This window comes from Aedes aegypti, chromosome 2 (assembly GCF_002204515.2).
Source record: "Aedes aegypti strain LVP_AGWG chromosome 2, AaegL5.0 Primary Assembly, whole genome shotgun sequence".
In the NCBI taxonomy this organism is placed as follows: Eukaryota; Metazoa; Arthropoda; class Insecta; order Diptera; family Culicidae; genus Aedes; species Aedes aegypti.
The window spans coordinates 5,970,656-5,984,316 of record NC_035108.1 but is presented as its reverse complement, the minus strand read 5'-3'; the positions used below and the strand labels follow the sequence as shown (position 1 = coordinate 5,984,316).

Sequence of the window (13,661 nt, the reverse complement as noted above, 5' to 3'; positions counted from 1 at the left end):
AGACTGAAGAAGGGCAGCCGATTATCTCGGAGAAACACAACACAATTTGCCGAATTCCTTATTTAAACCTTTCATTTTAAATATATATTAAATATACTAATTTGCCTGACGTTCAATCTAAATGTGGTTTTCGGCAAAGTTGTAGCTGATAATATTTCCCTAAAGAAGAAGAGGTTCTCATCGAATGCTATGACAAAGAGTTACATGACCGAATGCAAAGGGTTGGCTTTTCCCATAATAATTTCCATGTAAACTTTAAACGGCTTGTCCACAATCAAATTTATGTCATATCACTGGTTCCATAAGTCGATATCGAGTCATGGAGCATCGACTCATGGAAATTTGACTGTATTTTTTAAATTTAACTCCTTTTAACTACACACATTTTGAAAATAAAGGTGTCGTTTTTCGCGTCGCCGAAATGCAATGTTTTTTTTTCAGTTGCAAATTTTGATGGGCAGTGCATTGCAAAGACAAAAGCTTAATAGGTCGTGTTCTCGCGTCACCGGATTGTTATTTGAACCCAGCTTTTGCGTGTTGATGCCGAGACTTTAATCGAGGTTGGATTACCAAGTGGGAAGCTCGTTTTTTCATGCTTGTGAGAACACAAATTTGTTTCGTGGCAATGTTGCATTTATTTAATCATTAAACAAACTATGGATGGTCCGTCACTATAAGTGTAAACATAAGCTATTATTCCAGTTTTATAAAATTTTGAAATACACGTACTTATGCTTTTATTTGTTCGTCGCAATTACTTAAATAACGATTGAATAGTTTGTTATCAAAAATGTCGACGCAGTGATAGATAGCTTTCTACATTGAGACATGAATTGCATCACTTACCAAGGTGAATCATAATCATGTAACTTTTGAACCCTTCCACTAACAAAACTCCTTCGCGAGGTGTTTCTAGATCCTCAAAAGGGGTCGCAGCTTCAAAAGCATTAGGAACTACTGTTATAAGAAATATACTTTCTAATCGTTTTGAGTTTTGGTACTGTCTCCCCTAAAATCTTTGGGTTTCAGGATGTGTAATGTCTCTCGGTAACCATAGTATTGCTTAGCCTTATTTGTATGATCATTGTCCTAAAAGGCTCTTTCCAGAAGTATCACACTTCTTCTCGATTTTCTTTCTGTACATTTGTACCTAAGTAATCATTTTTAAAAAGACTTCCAGCAAACACAGTTTTGATGCAACCAAGATGAATAAATTTTGAGCATTCCTACACGGTTTAATATATTGATCTATTATATTCTTAAGCAATAAATTTGACACATTTTTGATGTCATTCGAACTCAATGGACGGTCAAAAAGATGACGAATTGGAGATTTCGTTTCTTAGCAAATCTGTGTAATAAATCGAAGGAGAATTGCTGATTGTAGACAAAATTGTTTCGCCACAATTTCGTAAATTAATTACAGAACATTCTAAAAAAATCCTGACGAATCACACTATAGGTAGTTGTCTTTACAACAACAAATATCTATTTTTGCTGCTTGTATTTAAAAAGCTAATTCAGCCTGAAATCTCATCAGATCGCGAAAATAGTGACTTTGTAATGACCATTTTTCTGAAAAAAAGGTGACTTTAGTGACTTTGGAAATAGTAACTTTTTAGCGACCATGTCGAAAAAAGTGACCAAGTCACTAAAAAATGACTTGCTACCAGCTCTGTGACTGCAGTTCTGGATACACCCATAACCCTATTCGAGATGATATTTTCGCAGTACGGCTATTTCTTATAAACTATTGGGAATTCCTCCATGCAATCTTCGGACGAAATACTCTTCACACCACCAAACGGCACAACTTCTGTGAAGATACCGTGGCAGTATTCTCATTTTCGTAGTGCGGAAATTGGCGGTTTATATTTTAACATGATTGTCTTCCACAAAAAATGTGAAAATACAATCGTTGAAGCTCTACGTTAAAATTTGTATATCTCAAAAGTTATAGAGCAACTTAACTATTAATAAAATCATCGAATGTATTGATCAAATTTGGCTGTGATTTTGAGCTTGGCTATCCGAAATGCCCAAATTCGATCCAAAACACTTACCGTTTTGATTCATATTACGGACACTTAAGGCTTCAGTGAAGTACAACTAATAACTACACATATAAATTGAATCGTTCTGTTCAAAACTTTAGCGTAATCAGGCCTTGCAAACACTTGATTTTCGAATGGTGGATGAAGATTTGGATTCCACATCTTTAATTCACTTTAATCAATAAAAATGTTCAATAAAATGTTCATGATTTTTATTCCGGACACAACCACACTTTCGCTTCATATTCCGGACACTATGATTCGAATTCCGGACAACTCTTGAAATACATAATCAGAATAGTCGAATCATTAATTAAACGCACTAAGCCGTTAAAAAGACGTCAAAACTTGTTGAACATTGTAAATTTTCATGGGTTGCTATGTAAAATGTTTATAAAAATCATCTTTAAAATTGACAACTTTTTGACGGCGCATTTTGAAACATTTCGAGTGAAATCTTTCCCATACAAAGTAGAGTGTCCGGAATTTGAAGCTGTCCGGGATTCGAATCAAAACGGTATTTTGTAGCGCGATTCTCAAGCACCGCGCTGAAGCTGTGTACGAAGAGCGATGGGTTTCCACCTGTTTGTGTACAAAATACAACAGCGCGAATACTGAAGTGTTAATATTATGACCAAAACAAGAAAAAGTATCGAACAAGAATGTTTAGCAAAGTTGTTTGTGTTGATTGAAAGCATATTCGTGTGGATGACATGTCATGGTAAAATATAAACGATTTATGGATAATGATTAAAAAATGTGAAAAACAGCTTTTGTGTTTTTGAACCAAAACACTACGTAAAAATGTGAATGCACTCACGATATGTTCACAAAACTTGTGCATTTTTGTGTAAAAACCAATTTATTTGAAGGTAGCATTGAGAAATTCTCAATACCTTGTGAGATATAGCCGTATTAAGAAAAAACAAAGCTGAAAAATTAAAATGAGCATAACTCCACATTAATTACGAACTAATAATCTTTCAAACCCCAACACGGTTTTGCTAGTATGGGTGTGTACTTTCAGGATCTGAAGATAGAATATTGTTCACATTTACATACTGATATTCCTTTGAAACTTGTGCTTGTACCAGGAAAGAACTGTTCATAGGACGAATCCACAACTGACAAGCTCTGTTGAAGCCACTCTGTGCGTGGGTTCATGCCTCACCGAATGGAGACGCATGGTCATTGGTCATACTCATCGTTACGAATGCAATTTGCACCCCAAAGGAGGATGAACAACAAAAAAAATACTTAATTGCCTCCCAATCCCAGTGGTGGCAGCCAGCAGTAAAACCCATGCTAATGTGTTGCATTTTTTTGTCTGCGTTGCATCGCATCCTACTTACCGCCTCCATCCATGTCCACGTAGTTGATGCCGTACCCTCGTTCATCCTCGAGCCTTTCCTGTAAGCTGGCAGCTGCCAGTTTGGCGATGCTGCTGCTGGTATTGGTGTTGTTGTTGTTGTTGTTGTTGTTGCTGCTGATGTGGTTATTGTTGTTGTTGTTGTTGTTATTGTTATTTGGTTTTTGCTTCAGCGAGGCCAGCAATGATCGCTGTGGGTTTGGTTGTACCTGTTGCTGTTGTTGTTGTTGCTGTTGGTGTCGCTGTTGGAGCTGCAGGGCAGCCACAAATGCCTTCCGTTGTTGTTCTTTCAGCTGCTGCCGCTGGATCAGTCCGGCCAATACGCCACTGACTGCGGCAGCATGGCTGTTGTTGGTGGCAATGGAGGAACTGAGGGCAGGTGGAAGTGATCTTCGCTTAGCAACTGGCTGTTGAGACGAAGGCTGCGAGAGAAGCGGTCGCTTCGTTGACATTGGTATGACGAGTGAATCATTGTCGTTGTTGGTGTTGGGTGGCGAATTGTTACCACTGTGGCCACCATTACCACCACCACCAGCGAATCCGATTCCGCTGATGGCACTAATTCCGCTGCCTCCAATGCTGTAGCGATTCTTTGGTTCTTTACTGGCTGGATAGAGTGTAGGCACCGAACCTTTTTTTAACCTATCCGTGTCCATGAGCCAGTCACCAGGTAGCAAAACCGAGGACCCAGTTTAGTCGGTTTGGTTTGCAGACAGACAACGCGAGTCGGAGCCGAAACCCAAGGAAGGAAGGGAAGAGAACAAGAAGAAGAAAATCGATTACATACCGAGCTATTTTTGGGTTTCTCCTTGCCCGCCTCGCCCGCATGCACCTCTAGTCAGAAGCATGAGCTTGAGAGTGCACCCAAAGCCAGCCAGCCGACGTCAGTGGTGTGTGATTTTTTTCCTCGGGGGTTACCAGATTCTAAGGGTGGTTCACGGAAATCGCCCTCAAACCGGTCTTACTTCTCGCATAACTTCTGATCTCGCCCTAAAAGCCATTGGTAACCATGTGTGTAGCTCGTTGTTTCTGAGCATTTGAATGGATTTTCATGTTATTTGACAACGCTATGGGGAAGAAACGATCAATATCTACCAGCCCGTGATGTTGGTTTGGATGCTATTTCTTTCATTTGCTCAGAAACAACGAGCTACGCTCGTGGTTACCAATGGCTTTTAGGGCGTTATCTCAGAGTATGCGAGACTTGATTGATCCAAACTCATCAACGACAAGCACACGCAAACCTCTGGTCACTCTCCGCGGAAAGAAACCCACACACTTCGTGAACGAACGGCTGTATGGTGGCAAATCCATCGCCACGGATCGCGGCCATCTCAATCCTGTGTGCCACTCAAGGCGACCATTTGGTACCGTGCACGTCTCGAAAAACCAAAAAATATAAAAGTATACGGACGGACTTACCCTTGACTGAAAAGATTGGGATTGTTGAAGTCGCTCGGCTGAAAGTGATCGGAACAAATCCGAGAACTCTTGTACAGGTACTCGGGGCCGTTTTCCTCGTACTTTTTCCACAGCTCGGGCCGGTTGCAAAACTCGACCCATTGCTTGCACCTGGAGAGGGTTGGAGAGAAGAAGAAGAACAGAAAGAAATTAGTTGGGAGGCTTGGTATAAAGAAGAGACGTGGGGTGAGAGTGTAGATTATAACGGGGTTGGGAATGTGTGTTAGCCGCGCAGTGCTCATTGCTATGAAAGCGCTTTGGCCTTGAGTGGATTTGGATGCCTGCATGTGACTAAAAGGATTGGTTTTGGGTTTGATTAAATCGAAATCGCGACGTAACAGCCCCATACATCACACACAATCACGTGTCGCAAAGTTTAAATATTGTAGTTAAAGCATACCATGATGATAATAATTCTTCGAGCTGTTTATTGGAATACTTATAAATAAATGAAAACCGAATTTATTACTATACCATTTAATTTCACTAGAGTTTGTATCCTTTGACAAATACGCATAGTTTAGTACACGACATTGGAAACGGCCTTACGATTGAGATTACAACACGAATATTTGTCAAAGAATACAAACTTTAGTGGAATTAAATGGTATACTACTAAATTCGGATTTCGTTTATTAATAACGCATACTATTTTAGGAGCATTCGTTTTAAACCCACTTTTACTGTTTTTTTTTTGTTTTTTATATTTCTGGAATAGTTAGAAATATCCATTTCTTTTCTCAGTTTCAAGATTGATAATCATTTTTTTATGAGAGACAAGTGTATACTCTTTCGTAGCCGATTTAGACTAAATATGCAATGAAGAAGATCCGATTCTCTCCATACAACGGCTACTTCCTTACTAGCGCTAAACAACAGTGCAGTTTGGCTGGATTCAAATCCAGATCCAGTCGCGGATTTTTTGAATTTAAATCTTTTAACGACTTTTTCGAACATGCTTCTCATACATCAATTGTCGCGCTGTTGTATTTCATACAACAATGGTGGAAAAACCTCGCTTATCGTACACCACATCAGCGTGGTGGTGAGGGCAAAGTTTGGACATATTTTCCTGAAGAAGACAACTACGTAGACTGTACGCAAATAATTGTTAAAGTAATAATCAGGATGGGAATTCCGGGAAAACCTCTGGAACTTAAAATAATGAAGTAAGCAGGTGGTATGAACATTGAATAACAGCCAATTCTTCTGCTTCATTTCATATGCGGACCGATTCCTGTTCGTTTGAGCCAATGTCATCCTCATGATGGGGCGAGAGTGTATCCATTTTCATACATTTATAGATTGGCGAAAATAAACGAACTTCAAATATTTTTTATTTCGCACACTCTAGGAATCACTGATCTAGACTATCTATCCGCGAAAAGCAGCAAAAACAAGGTAATTCCAAATGACCGGGAACAAAACAGGAAATACCCGGGAAATTGTAAAAAGCACCGGGGAAGAGGAATCTATGACATTTGGTCGAATGACATTTAGTCGAATGACGTTTAATCGAAAGTACATTTAGTCGAACAAACATTTCGTCGAATGGACATTCGATCGATAGTTGCTTTGAAAAGCATATTACATTTGGTCGAAAGGGCACTTGAATAGGGATTTGAAGGATTATCTAATAGAGTGATATTTTGTTGTTAATTGTGTTTTTTACGTTTTACACTTCGTCATAAGCGTTTCGTAAATGCAACGGCCATCAAAATTAGTCACTATGTTCGACGTATAAAAGTGCATTTCTCTTTGTTTATTTGTTAGAGCAGCCGTAACGGTGCGCGACTAAACTAAATTACATAGCGCAGTATCATTACGCTGATCCGTACCGGGCGCTGCTAACCGGGGTAGCAAAATGACAGCGCTGCCTTCGGAAAGCATCGGGTGAGCAAATTTAGCAGCGCGATAGTTGCGCTGCTATTCGATTTGAATTCAAGCATACGGTGTGGGATATGAAATTCTGGTTGAAGTTTTGGAAATCTGATGCATGATGCGCATGAAGTAGAAATTTCAAAATTTTGGGAATTCGGGTAAACCTTCAAGATCCATTCCTTTTGATAAGAATACTACACGCAAAAAAATTGTGCGGTAAAAACTACCATTTTAGGGGGTTAACTTAAGCGTTCGCACCGGCAATTTTCAGCAGACCAGAAATGCGCTTGATTTTACCATGTCTGTAGTCGAAATCAGATTGTTGTAAATTATTTCTGTCAAACGTACCAGTAATGTGGTGGGGTGTACCGTAAACATAGTAAATTGGTCTGAAATTCCATGGTAGTTTCAAGAATGGGCGTAGTCAGCTGAAATATTAATTTTAACCGCGGAATTTTTTTCCGTGTAGGAATCTGATGCAGTTATTGGAAATCCGATAGAAGTTTATGAAATATTCGAAAATCCTCGTAAGAATTTATCGATTTCGGAGTATTATGGGATTTTGGGATTCCGACTGGAATCCTTAGAATCCCGACTGGAATCCACGGGATTCCGCCTGGAATCCTCGGGATTTCGGCTGGAATCCTCGGGATTCTGACTGGAATGGGAAGAGATTTTGATAAAAATACCGACTGGAATCCTAGGGATTCCGACTGGAATTTTTGGGATTCCGACTAGAATCCTTGGGATTCCGACTGGAATCCTCCGAATTCCGACTGGAATCCTTGGAATTCCGACTGGAATCCTTAGAATTCCGACTAGAAACCTCCGAATTCCGACTGGAATCCTTGGGATTCCGACTGGAATCCTTGGGATTCCGACTGGAATCCTTGGGATTCCGACTGGAATTCTTGGGATTCCGACTATAATCCTTGGGATTCCGACTGGAATCCTCCGAATTCCGACTGGAATCCTTTGAATTCCGACTGGAATCCTTTGAATTCCGACTGGAATCCTTATAATTCCGACTAGAAACCTCCGAATTCCGACTAGAATCCTTGGGATTCCGACTGGAATCCTTGGAAGTCCGACTGGAATCCTCGGGATTCCGGCTGGAATCCTTGGGATATCGTCTGGAATCCTTGGGATTTTGGCTGGAATCCTCGGGATTCTGACTGGAATTGGAAAGAGATTTTGATAAGAATACCGTCTGGAATCCTCCGAATTTCGACTGGAATCCTCCGAATTCCGACTGGAATCCTTGGGAATCCGACTGGAATCCTTGGAAGTCCGACTGGAATCCTCGGGATTCCGGCTGGAATCCTTGGGATATCGTCTGGAATCCTCGGGATTTCGGCTGGAATCTTAGGGATTCCGGCTGGAATCCTCGGGATTCAGATTAGAGTCCTCGGGATTCTGACTGGAATTCCAGTCGGAATCCCAAGGATTCCAGTCAGATTCATAATAATTACGGTCAAATTTGCAATATTTCTTGTAGGATTTACAAGGATTCCGGTAGAATTGGCAAGGGTTCCAATCAAATTAGCATCCAGTTGGATTCATAAACAATCTCAAAAATTTCCGATGGAATTCTAATAATTCCGCACCAGAATATAATAGATATTCCAGCAGAGTTACAAAAATTCCCAACCTGAATTGATCACCATTATTTTCACAACTCATATGTTAACCCAAAAAGCAACGACCGGTACGGTAACGAGTTACTAAATATGGTAGCCACCGGTGTGAGAATGAGTGACTAAACTAAAATGACAACTCTGGGGGTGATCATTTTAATCACCCAAATAGTCGCCCCCGTTAAAGATGCTCTTAATTATTGTAAACTAGTGGTCCAGGCAAACTTCGCCTTGCCATCAAGTAGGTTGTTGAAAAACGCTATGGTTCGTCCCATACCAAATGACAGTTCCGTTCACTCTCGTTTTTACAACTTTCCCGGCAAATAGTCTAAGAATTTTATTCACACAAACACGTCGGAACCCTTGAAGAACAACTCGGAGAAAGAATCATACAAATCCGTTGACCCGTTCGTAAGCCATTTCGTGACATACAAACACCATTCCATTTTTATTTATATAGATCATCGGGCTTATGAGCCTAATAATTTTATGCAGACAACTCGAGGTGACCAAATAGATCTATGCACGTTTCAAGTTTAGTCCCCGTATTCTAAATTCCCAACCAAGTTCGTACGCTTTATGATCTGAAAATCACAAAAGTTTTCGACTACTTACACTGAGTATCATTGGATAAAGAACCCGCAGTAATATATAACAACTGAATAATAACAAAACACAATAACGAAAGCAAAAGAATGATGATATATTGAAACAATAAAAAATTCAACAAAAAAATGAAAATCGGTGATGTTTATTAAAAATATCGTTTATTTATTAATCGGGTTAATAAAAAAATATCATTTGGATAGATTTGTTATTGACTTCTGATTAAAAATAGTATGCTTTAAATAGTTTCAATGTTCATCCATTGTGCAAAAATTTCGATTCGGCTCACTTTAATCGGTTGGACCATAACAAAAAAACAAATTGCATTGAAACAAATATCGTTTGACGAAATTTGTTAAGCCTATTCGACCAAATGTCCCTTGGACCAACTGTACTTTCGACCAAATGTAATTCGACCAAACGTCATTCGAAGAAATGTTCTAAAGCCAAGAAAGAGAACTATGAGCAAAACTAGAATATTTTTTCCAGGAAATATAATGAAATATCATTGAGAAATTTGAATATTGAAATTGAATTCTAAACAAAATATAACAAAATATCTAACAAAAATGACGGAAAATTATGAAATTGCAGAATCGTGATGTCATACTGTTTTAAACTACAGTCAACTCTCCCTTAATCGATATTGAAGGGACCATCGAGTTAGGGAGATATCGAATTACAGAACACAAAACCGGTGCAAATGCGATCCAAGGGACCATCGAGAACCAACTCTTACTATGATTCTCTAACTCGATATCGAGATACGGAATATCGAGCAAGGGAGAGTTAACTGTAGTACGCATTCAGGAATAGAAAAAACAGTTTGAATGAATGAACACACTGCTATAGAGAGTCACCATATTTGTAACATTCGACAAAAGCAGGCAAATAGAATATCGAGTGTGCAAATGGATACCCAGTATCCTAATGGGAAGAACCTAAAATTATAAAAATTACCAGGAACTCAAAACTGCTATGAGGATGAAATTTTGTACAGCCCACATCGTATATTGGGTGAATAGTCAGACACTACATTGGGTGAATAGTCAGACACTACAAGGCTCATAAAAATCTAAATGTGACTGTTATGCAATTACAATTACCAACGTGACAAAACAACTTGGTATTTTTTCGAATTTTTCAGAACTATCTCACAGATTTCAATAAGTTGATTACAAAATTGTTAAAAATGTCGAATGTGACAAATATACAGTTATGGGCCTACTAATGCTATGGCAAATATGTTCAAGTCTAAAACATGTTTGGAAAGCCTGATGAATACAGTGACGGACAAAATCATTAGAACACATATGCGTAAAAATTGTGATTCTCTCAGGGTGGCCACCAAATTTACATTTTGAAATTATCGCTTTTCCTCCGGAAAGTTCTCAGCATTTTCCAGGTTTTTAATTGTGCTAATAGAACAGATTCTTTTCTTGGCACTCTAAATTCACATCAGCAGAAGGATTTTTGAATGCTACTGAACCTATTTATTAACAATATGCTTTTTAAGTGTATCTTACCACAGAGCTTTTTACAAATTGGTCATCGAAAACATCAGATCCCAACGTAAATTATCGAGATACCCAAGGGTAGGTCTTTATCCTAAATGAAATTATTTCAATTCTCAATCCTTGGATTTTTTCTTCATGAAAATGAAGAGTTCTATAAAGCAAGATTAAAGGTATATATGAAAGAACGCAACTCATGTTGAAGTATGTATCTCTTCTCTTATTTATCTAATTCTTAGTCGATAAGTTAATTGGTAAGAAGTTCAACAAATATTCAATAACTAAAGAAAATTTTCAATCCAATATATGAGTTCTAAAACCTTCTGCAATAAGTTATTGACTTTGTTTCAAAACTTCGAGTTATATGATTTGGAGAAAAGTAGTGCCTGACAATAGGTATAAAAAAACATTCGAAGCATTGCTAATCACTGAGAAAAGTGAATGAGTACAGTTTGGCAAAGTAGAAATGGAATATATTGATGTTCAACAATCAAGCATAACGACTTTCTAAAACTAATTTTGTAAAATTTTGTAGATCTAAAGCTTGAAAATGTTCATTTAATACGATTTTTCCGGTGATCATCTCAAATTCCAGGTGTTTTCCTTCTTTTCCCCCGATTATTCAAATTCCCGTCTTTCACCCGCTTTTCCGTTTTCTCCGGTACGATGGCTACCATACTCTCTACAACCTATGGTTTTATTTGTAATACAGTCAAACCTCTATGAGTCGATGTTCCTTGACTCGAGATCGACCCATGGAACCATACTAAAATCAAAACTTCATGGTTACTAGGATAGTCCCCTCAAACAGCTTTTCAAGTGATTTCTGTTCCATTACTCGATATTTCCATGAGTCGATGGTCCCTTCAGATATCGACTCATAGCTGTAGTTGAAAGTTTCTGTCATTGTTTTTTTTTATTACCCTTCTTATCATTTCAAAAACAACTACTAAGTAATGAAAAAATCGAGAAGATATATAATCATAATCTAAAAAAAAAGATTAACACTATTACAGAAAAAGCTTATGGGTATCAAAATTAACAAAGTTTTCTATTTATTATAATTTTGTAATGTTATTTTTATATTTCTTCTTGGTATAACGGCCTCACTGGGACAGAACTGCTTCTCAGCATAGCATGAGCACTTCCACAGTTATTAACTGAGAGCTTTCTTTGCCAAAGTTTGGCATTTGGTAGGTACGATGATACTCCTGGACTAGACTAACCATGCATCCTGGACTAACCAAGTTGAACTCAGACACCTTTATGGCTCTGCTTTGCAGGCGCGGAAAACCCCATTTTCATATTTTAGAGATCATTTTGAAATTTTCTCGATATTTTTGCGCATTTGTGTAAACAATGTAATGTTGAGAATTTAAACTCTTTTAGGTCAATCTCAAAATGTAATAGGGTAAATGATGGCTTCGGCACCCTGAGGGTGTTTTCGGCAGCACTAACTTATCGTCCTTGTTTAAATTTATCTATGGAACAAGAGTTAACTTCAATGTACTCAACATATTCCTTGAACTATAATCTTCCATGTAAATCACATCTTTCACAAAAATATTATATAACATGGGTTTTATCATTAAATCAAATAAATGCTTACGAAATTATCGTCTTTTGTGAGCTGCCGAATAAAACAACACAAGAACAGCTTATAAAAACTCACCACTTTAAAAGGTCCAATTCTCAGATCCAATGGCAATTTTTTCACACAAGCTAGTGATCGGTGCACTTATGCACTATTGAACTTTTTATTTGTACATGAAGCACTCGAAAATATCTAATTTTTATGCTTTAAATCACATATTGAAACTAATGCACTTTGATTTCCTCGGCAATCAATTTTTATTACTGGACTAGGTTGCCAGAAAACCATATTCAATTGCGGTGTATTTATTATTCACGATATAAATTCACCGAAAAAATAGAACACAACTAATTAATTTATTGGAATTAGCCAACAAAGCATGCATTGGTAACAATTGAGCCTTTTAATACTTTCTTATTAGTAGATTGTAAGGCATAATCTTCAATATACTGAGAAACATATAAAATATACGTCTTTTAATAGTTGAACTATTTTGGCAACACTCCTGTTGTTCTACAGGCAATCAGAGGATGATGTTTTTGTGTCAAGTCATAAGTGAATTGATTTGCAAAGGGCCTATTCTGATTTTCTCATACACTGAGAATAATAGGAACGCAAATCAATTTTACTGGCAAAGTTTTGATTTTGATCCGAATGGATCGAACAATATTCATAAACCTGAAAAAGATCGTGGAACATTGAAAACAAATGTGCAAGTACCGTCGTTGGGGGTGAGATTTGGCCAAAAATGCGAAAGTCCTCATATATTTTTGAACAACTTTCGCAATTTGACTTGATGTGTTCGGCTAAAAAAAATATATGAATTCTCATTGCAAAAATAAATTTCACGGTAGCCTCAGGCAGGCATCAAAATTATCAGATAGACGATGATACTATCATCTATCCGATAGACAACTGATACTACCAGTTCAGCCAGATGATACTATCACTTCTTGTCCATCCTGATAGTATCACTGAGAGAATGGTTCCTATCAGAGATAGAGGATAGAGTGATAGTATCCCTATCCCAAAAAAATCTTATGATGATAATATCAGTACAACATCTCTCAAATAACAATGATAGAGGTTCTATCTTTATCAATTGATAAAAATAGAATAAAAATTGAATCGAATTGATAAAAATATAGAAAATTAACTAAATTCCATATTTAGCAATTCAATGTGGCGGCTTCAGGAGTGTAAGAATTGTTGGAAACCCATGCAATATGGGTATTTTCGGAACGGGCACGACGAGGGGATGATGAACATCGATATCCGACGCCATTTTGAAATCCAAGATGGCGGCATCTGGTCAAGGAAAATTGTTGAAAACCCAGGCAATATGGGTATTTTTGGAACGGGCGCGACGAGAGGATGACGAAAATCGATATCCGACGCCATTTTGAAATCCAAAATGGCGGCCTCTGGTTTGGTAAGATCATTGAAAACCCATGCAATATGGGTATATTTGGGACGGGCGCGACGAGGGGATGATGAAAATCGATGTTTGACGCCATTTTGAAATCCATGATAATGGCCTCCGGA

General features: G+C 38.0%; 1 protein-coding gene across 3 annotated transcripts in view; it reads right to left on the bottom strand.

The window, feature by feature from the left end:
• Positions 1 to 13,661, bottom strand: part of LOC5570254 (myb-like protein AA) — a 73,878-nt gene that overhangs the window by 18,193 nt on the left and 42,024 nt on the right. For all 3 annotated transcript variants that reach the window (XM_021839802.1, XM_021839803.1, XM_001658984.2), the window contains exons 2-3: positions 4,846 to 4,995; positions 3,407 to 4,065 (exon numbers count right to left, since the gene is read on the bottom strand). In XM_021839802.1, the coding sequence (XP_021695494.1) occupies positions 3,407 to 4,065; positions 4,846 to 4,995 (809 nt within the window). The remainder of the gene's footprint in view (positions 1 to 3,406; positions 4,066 to 4,845; positions 4,996 to 13,661) is intronic.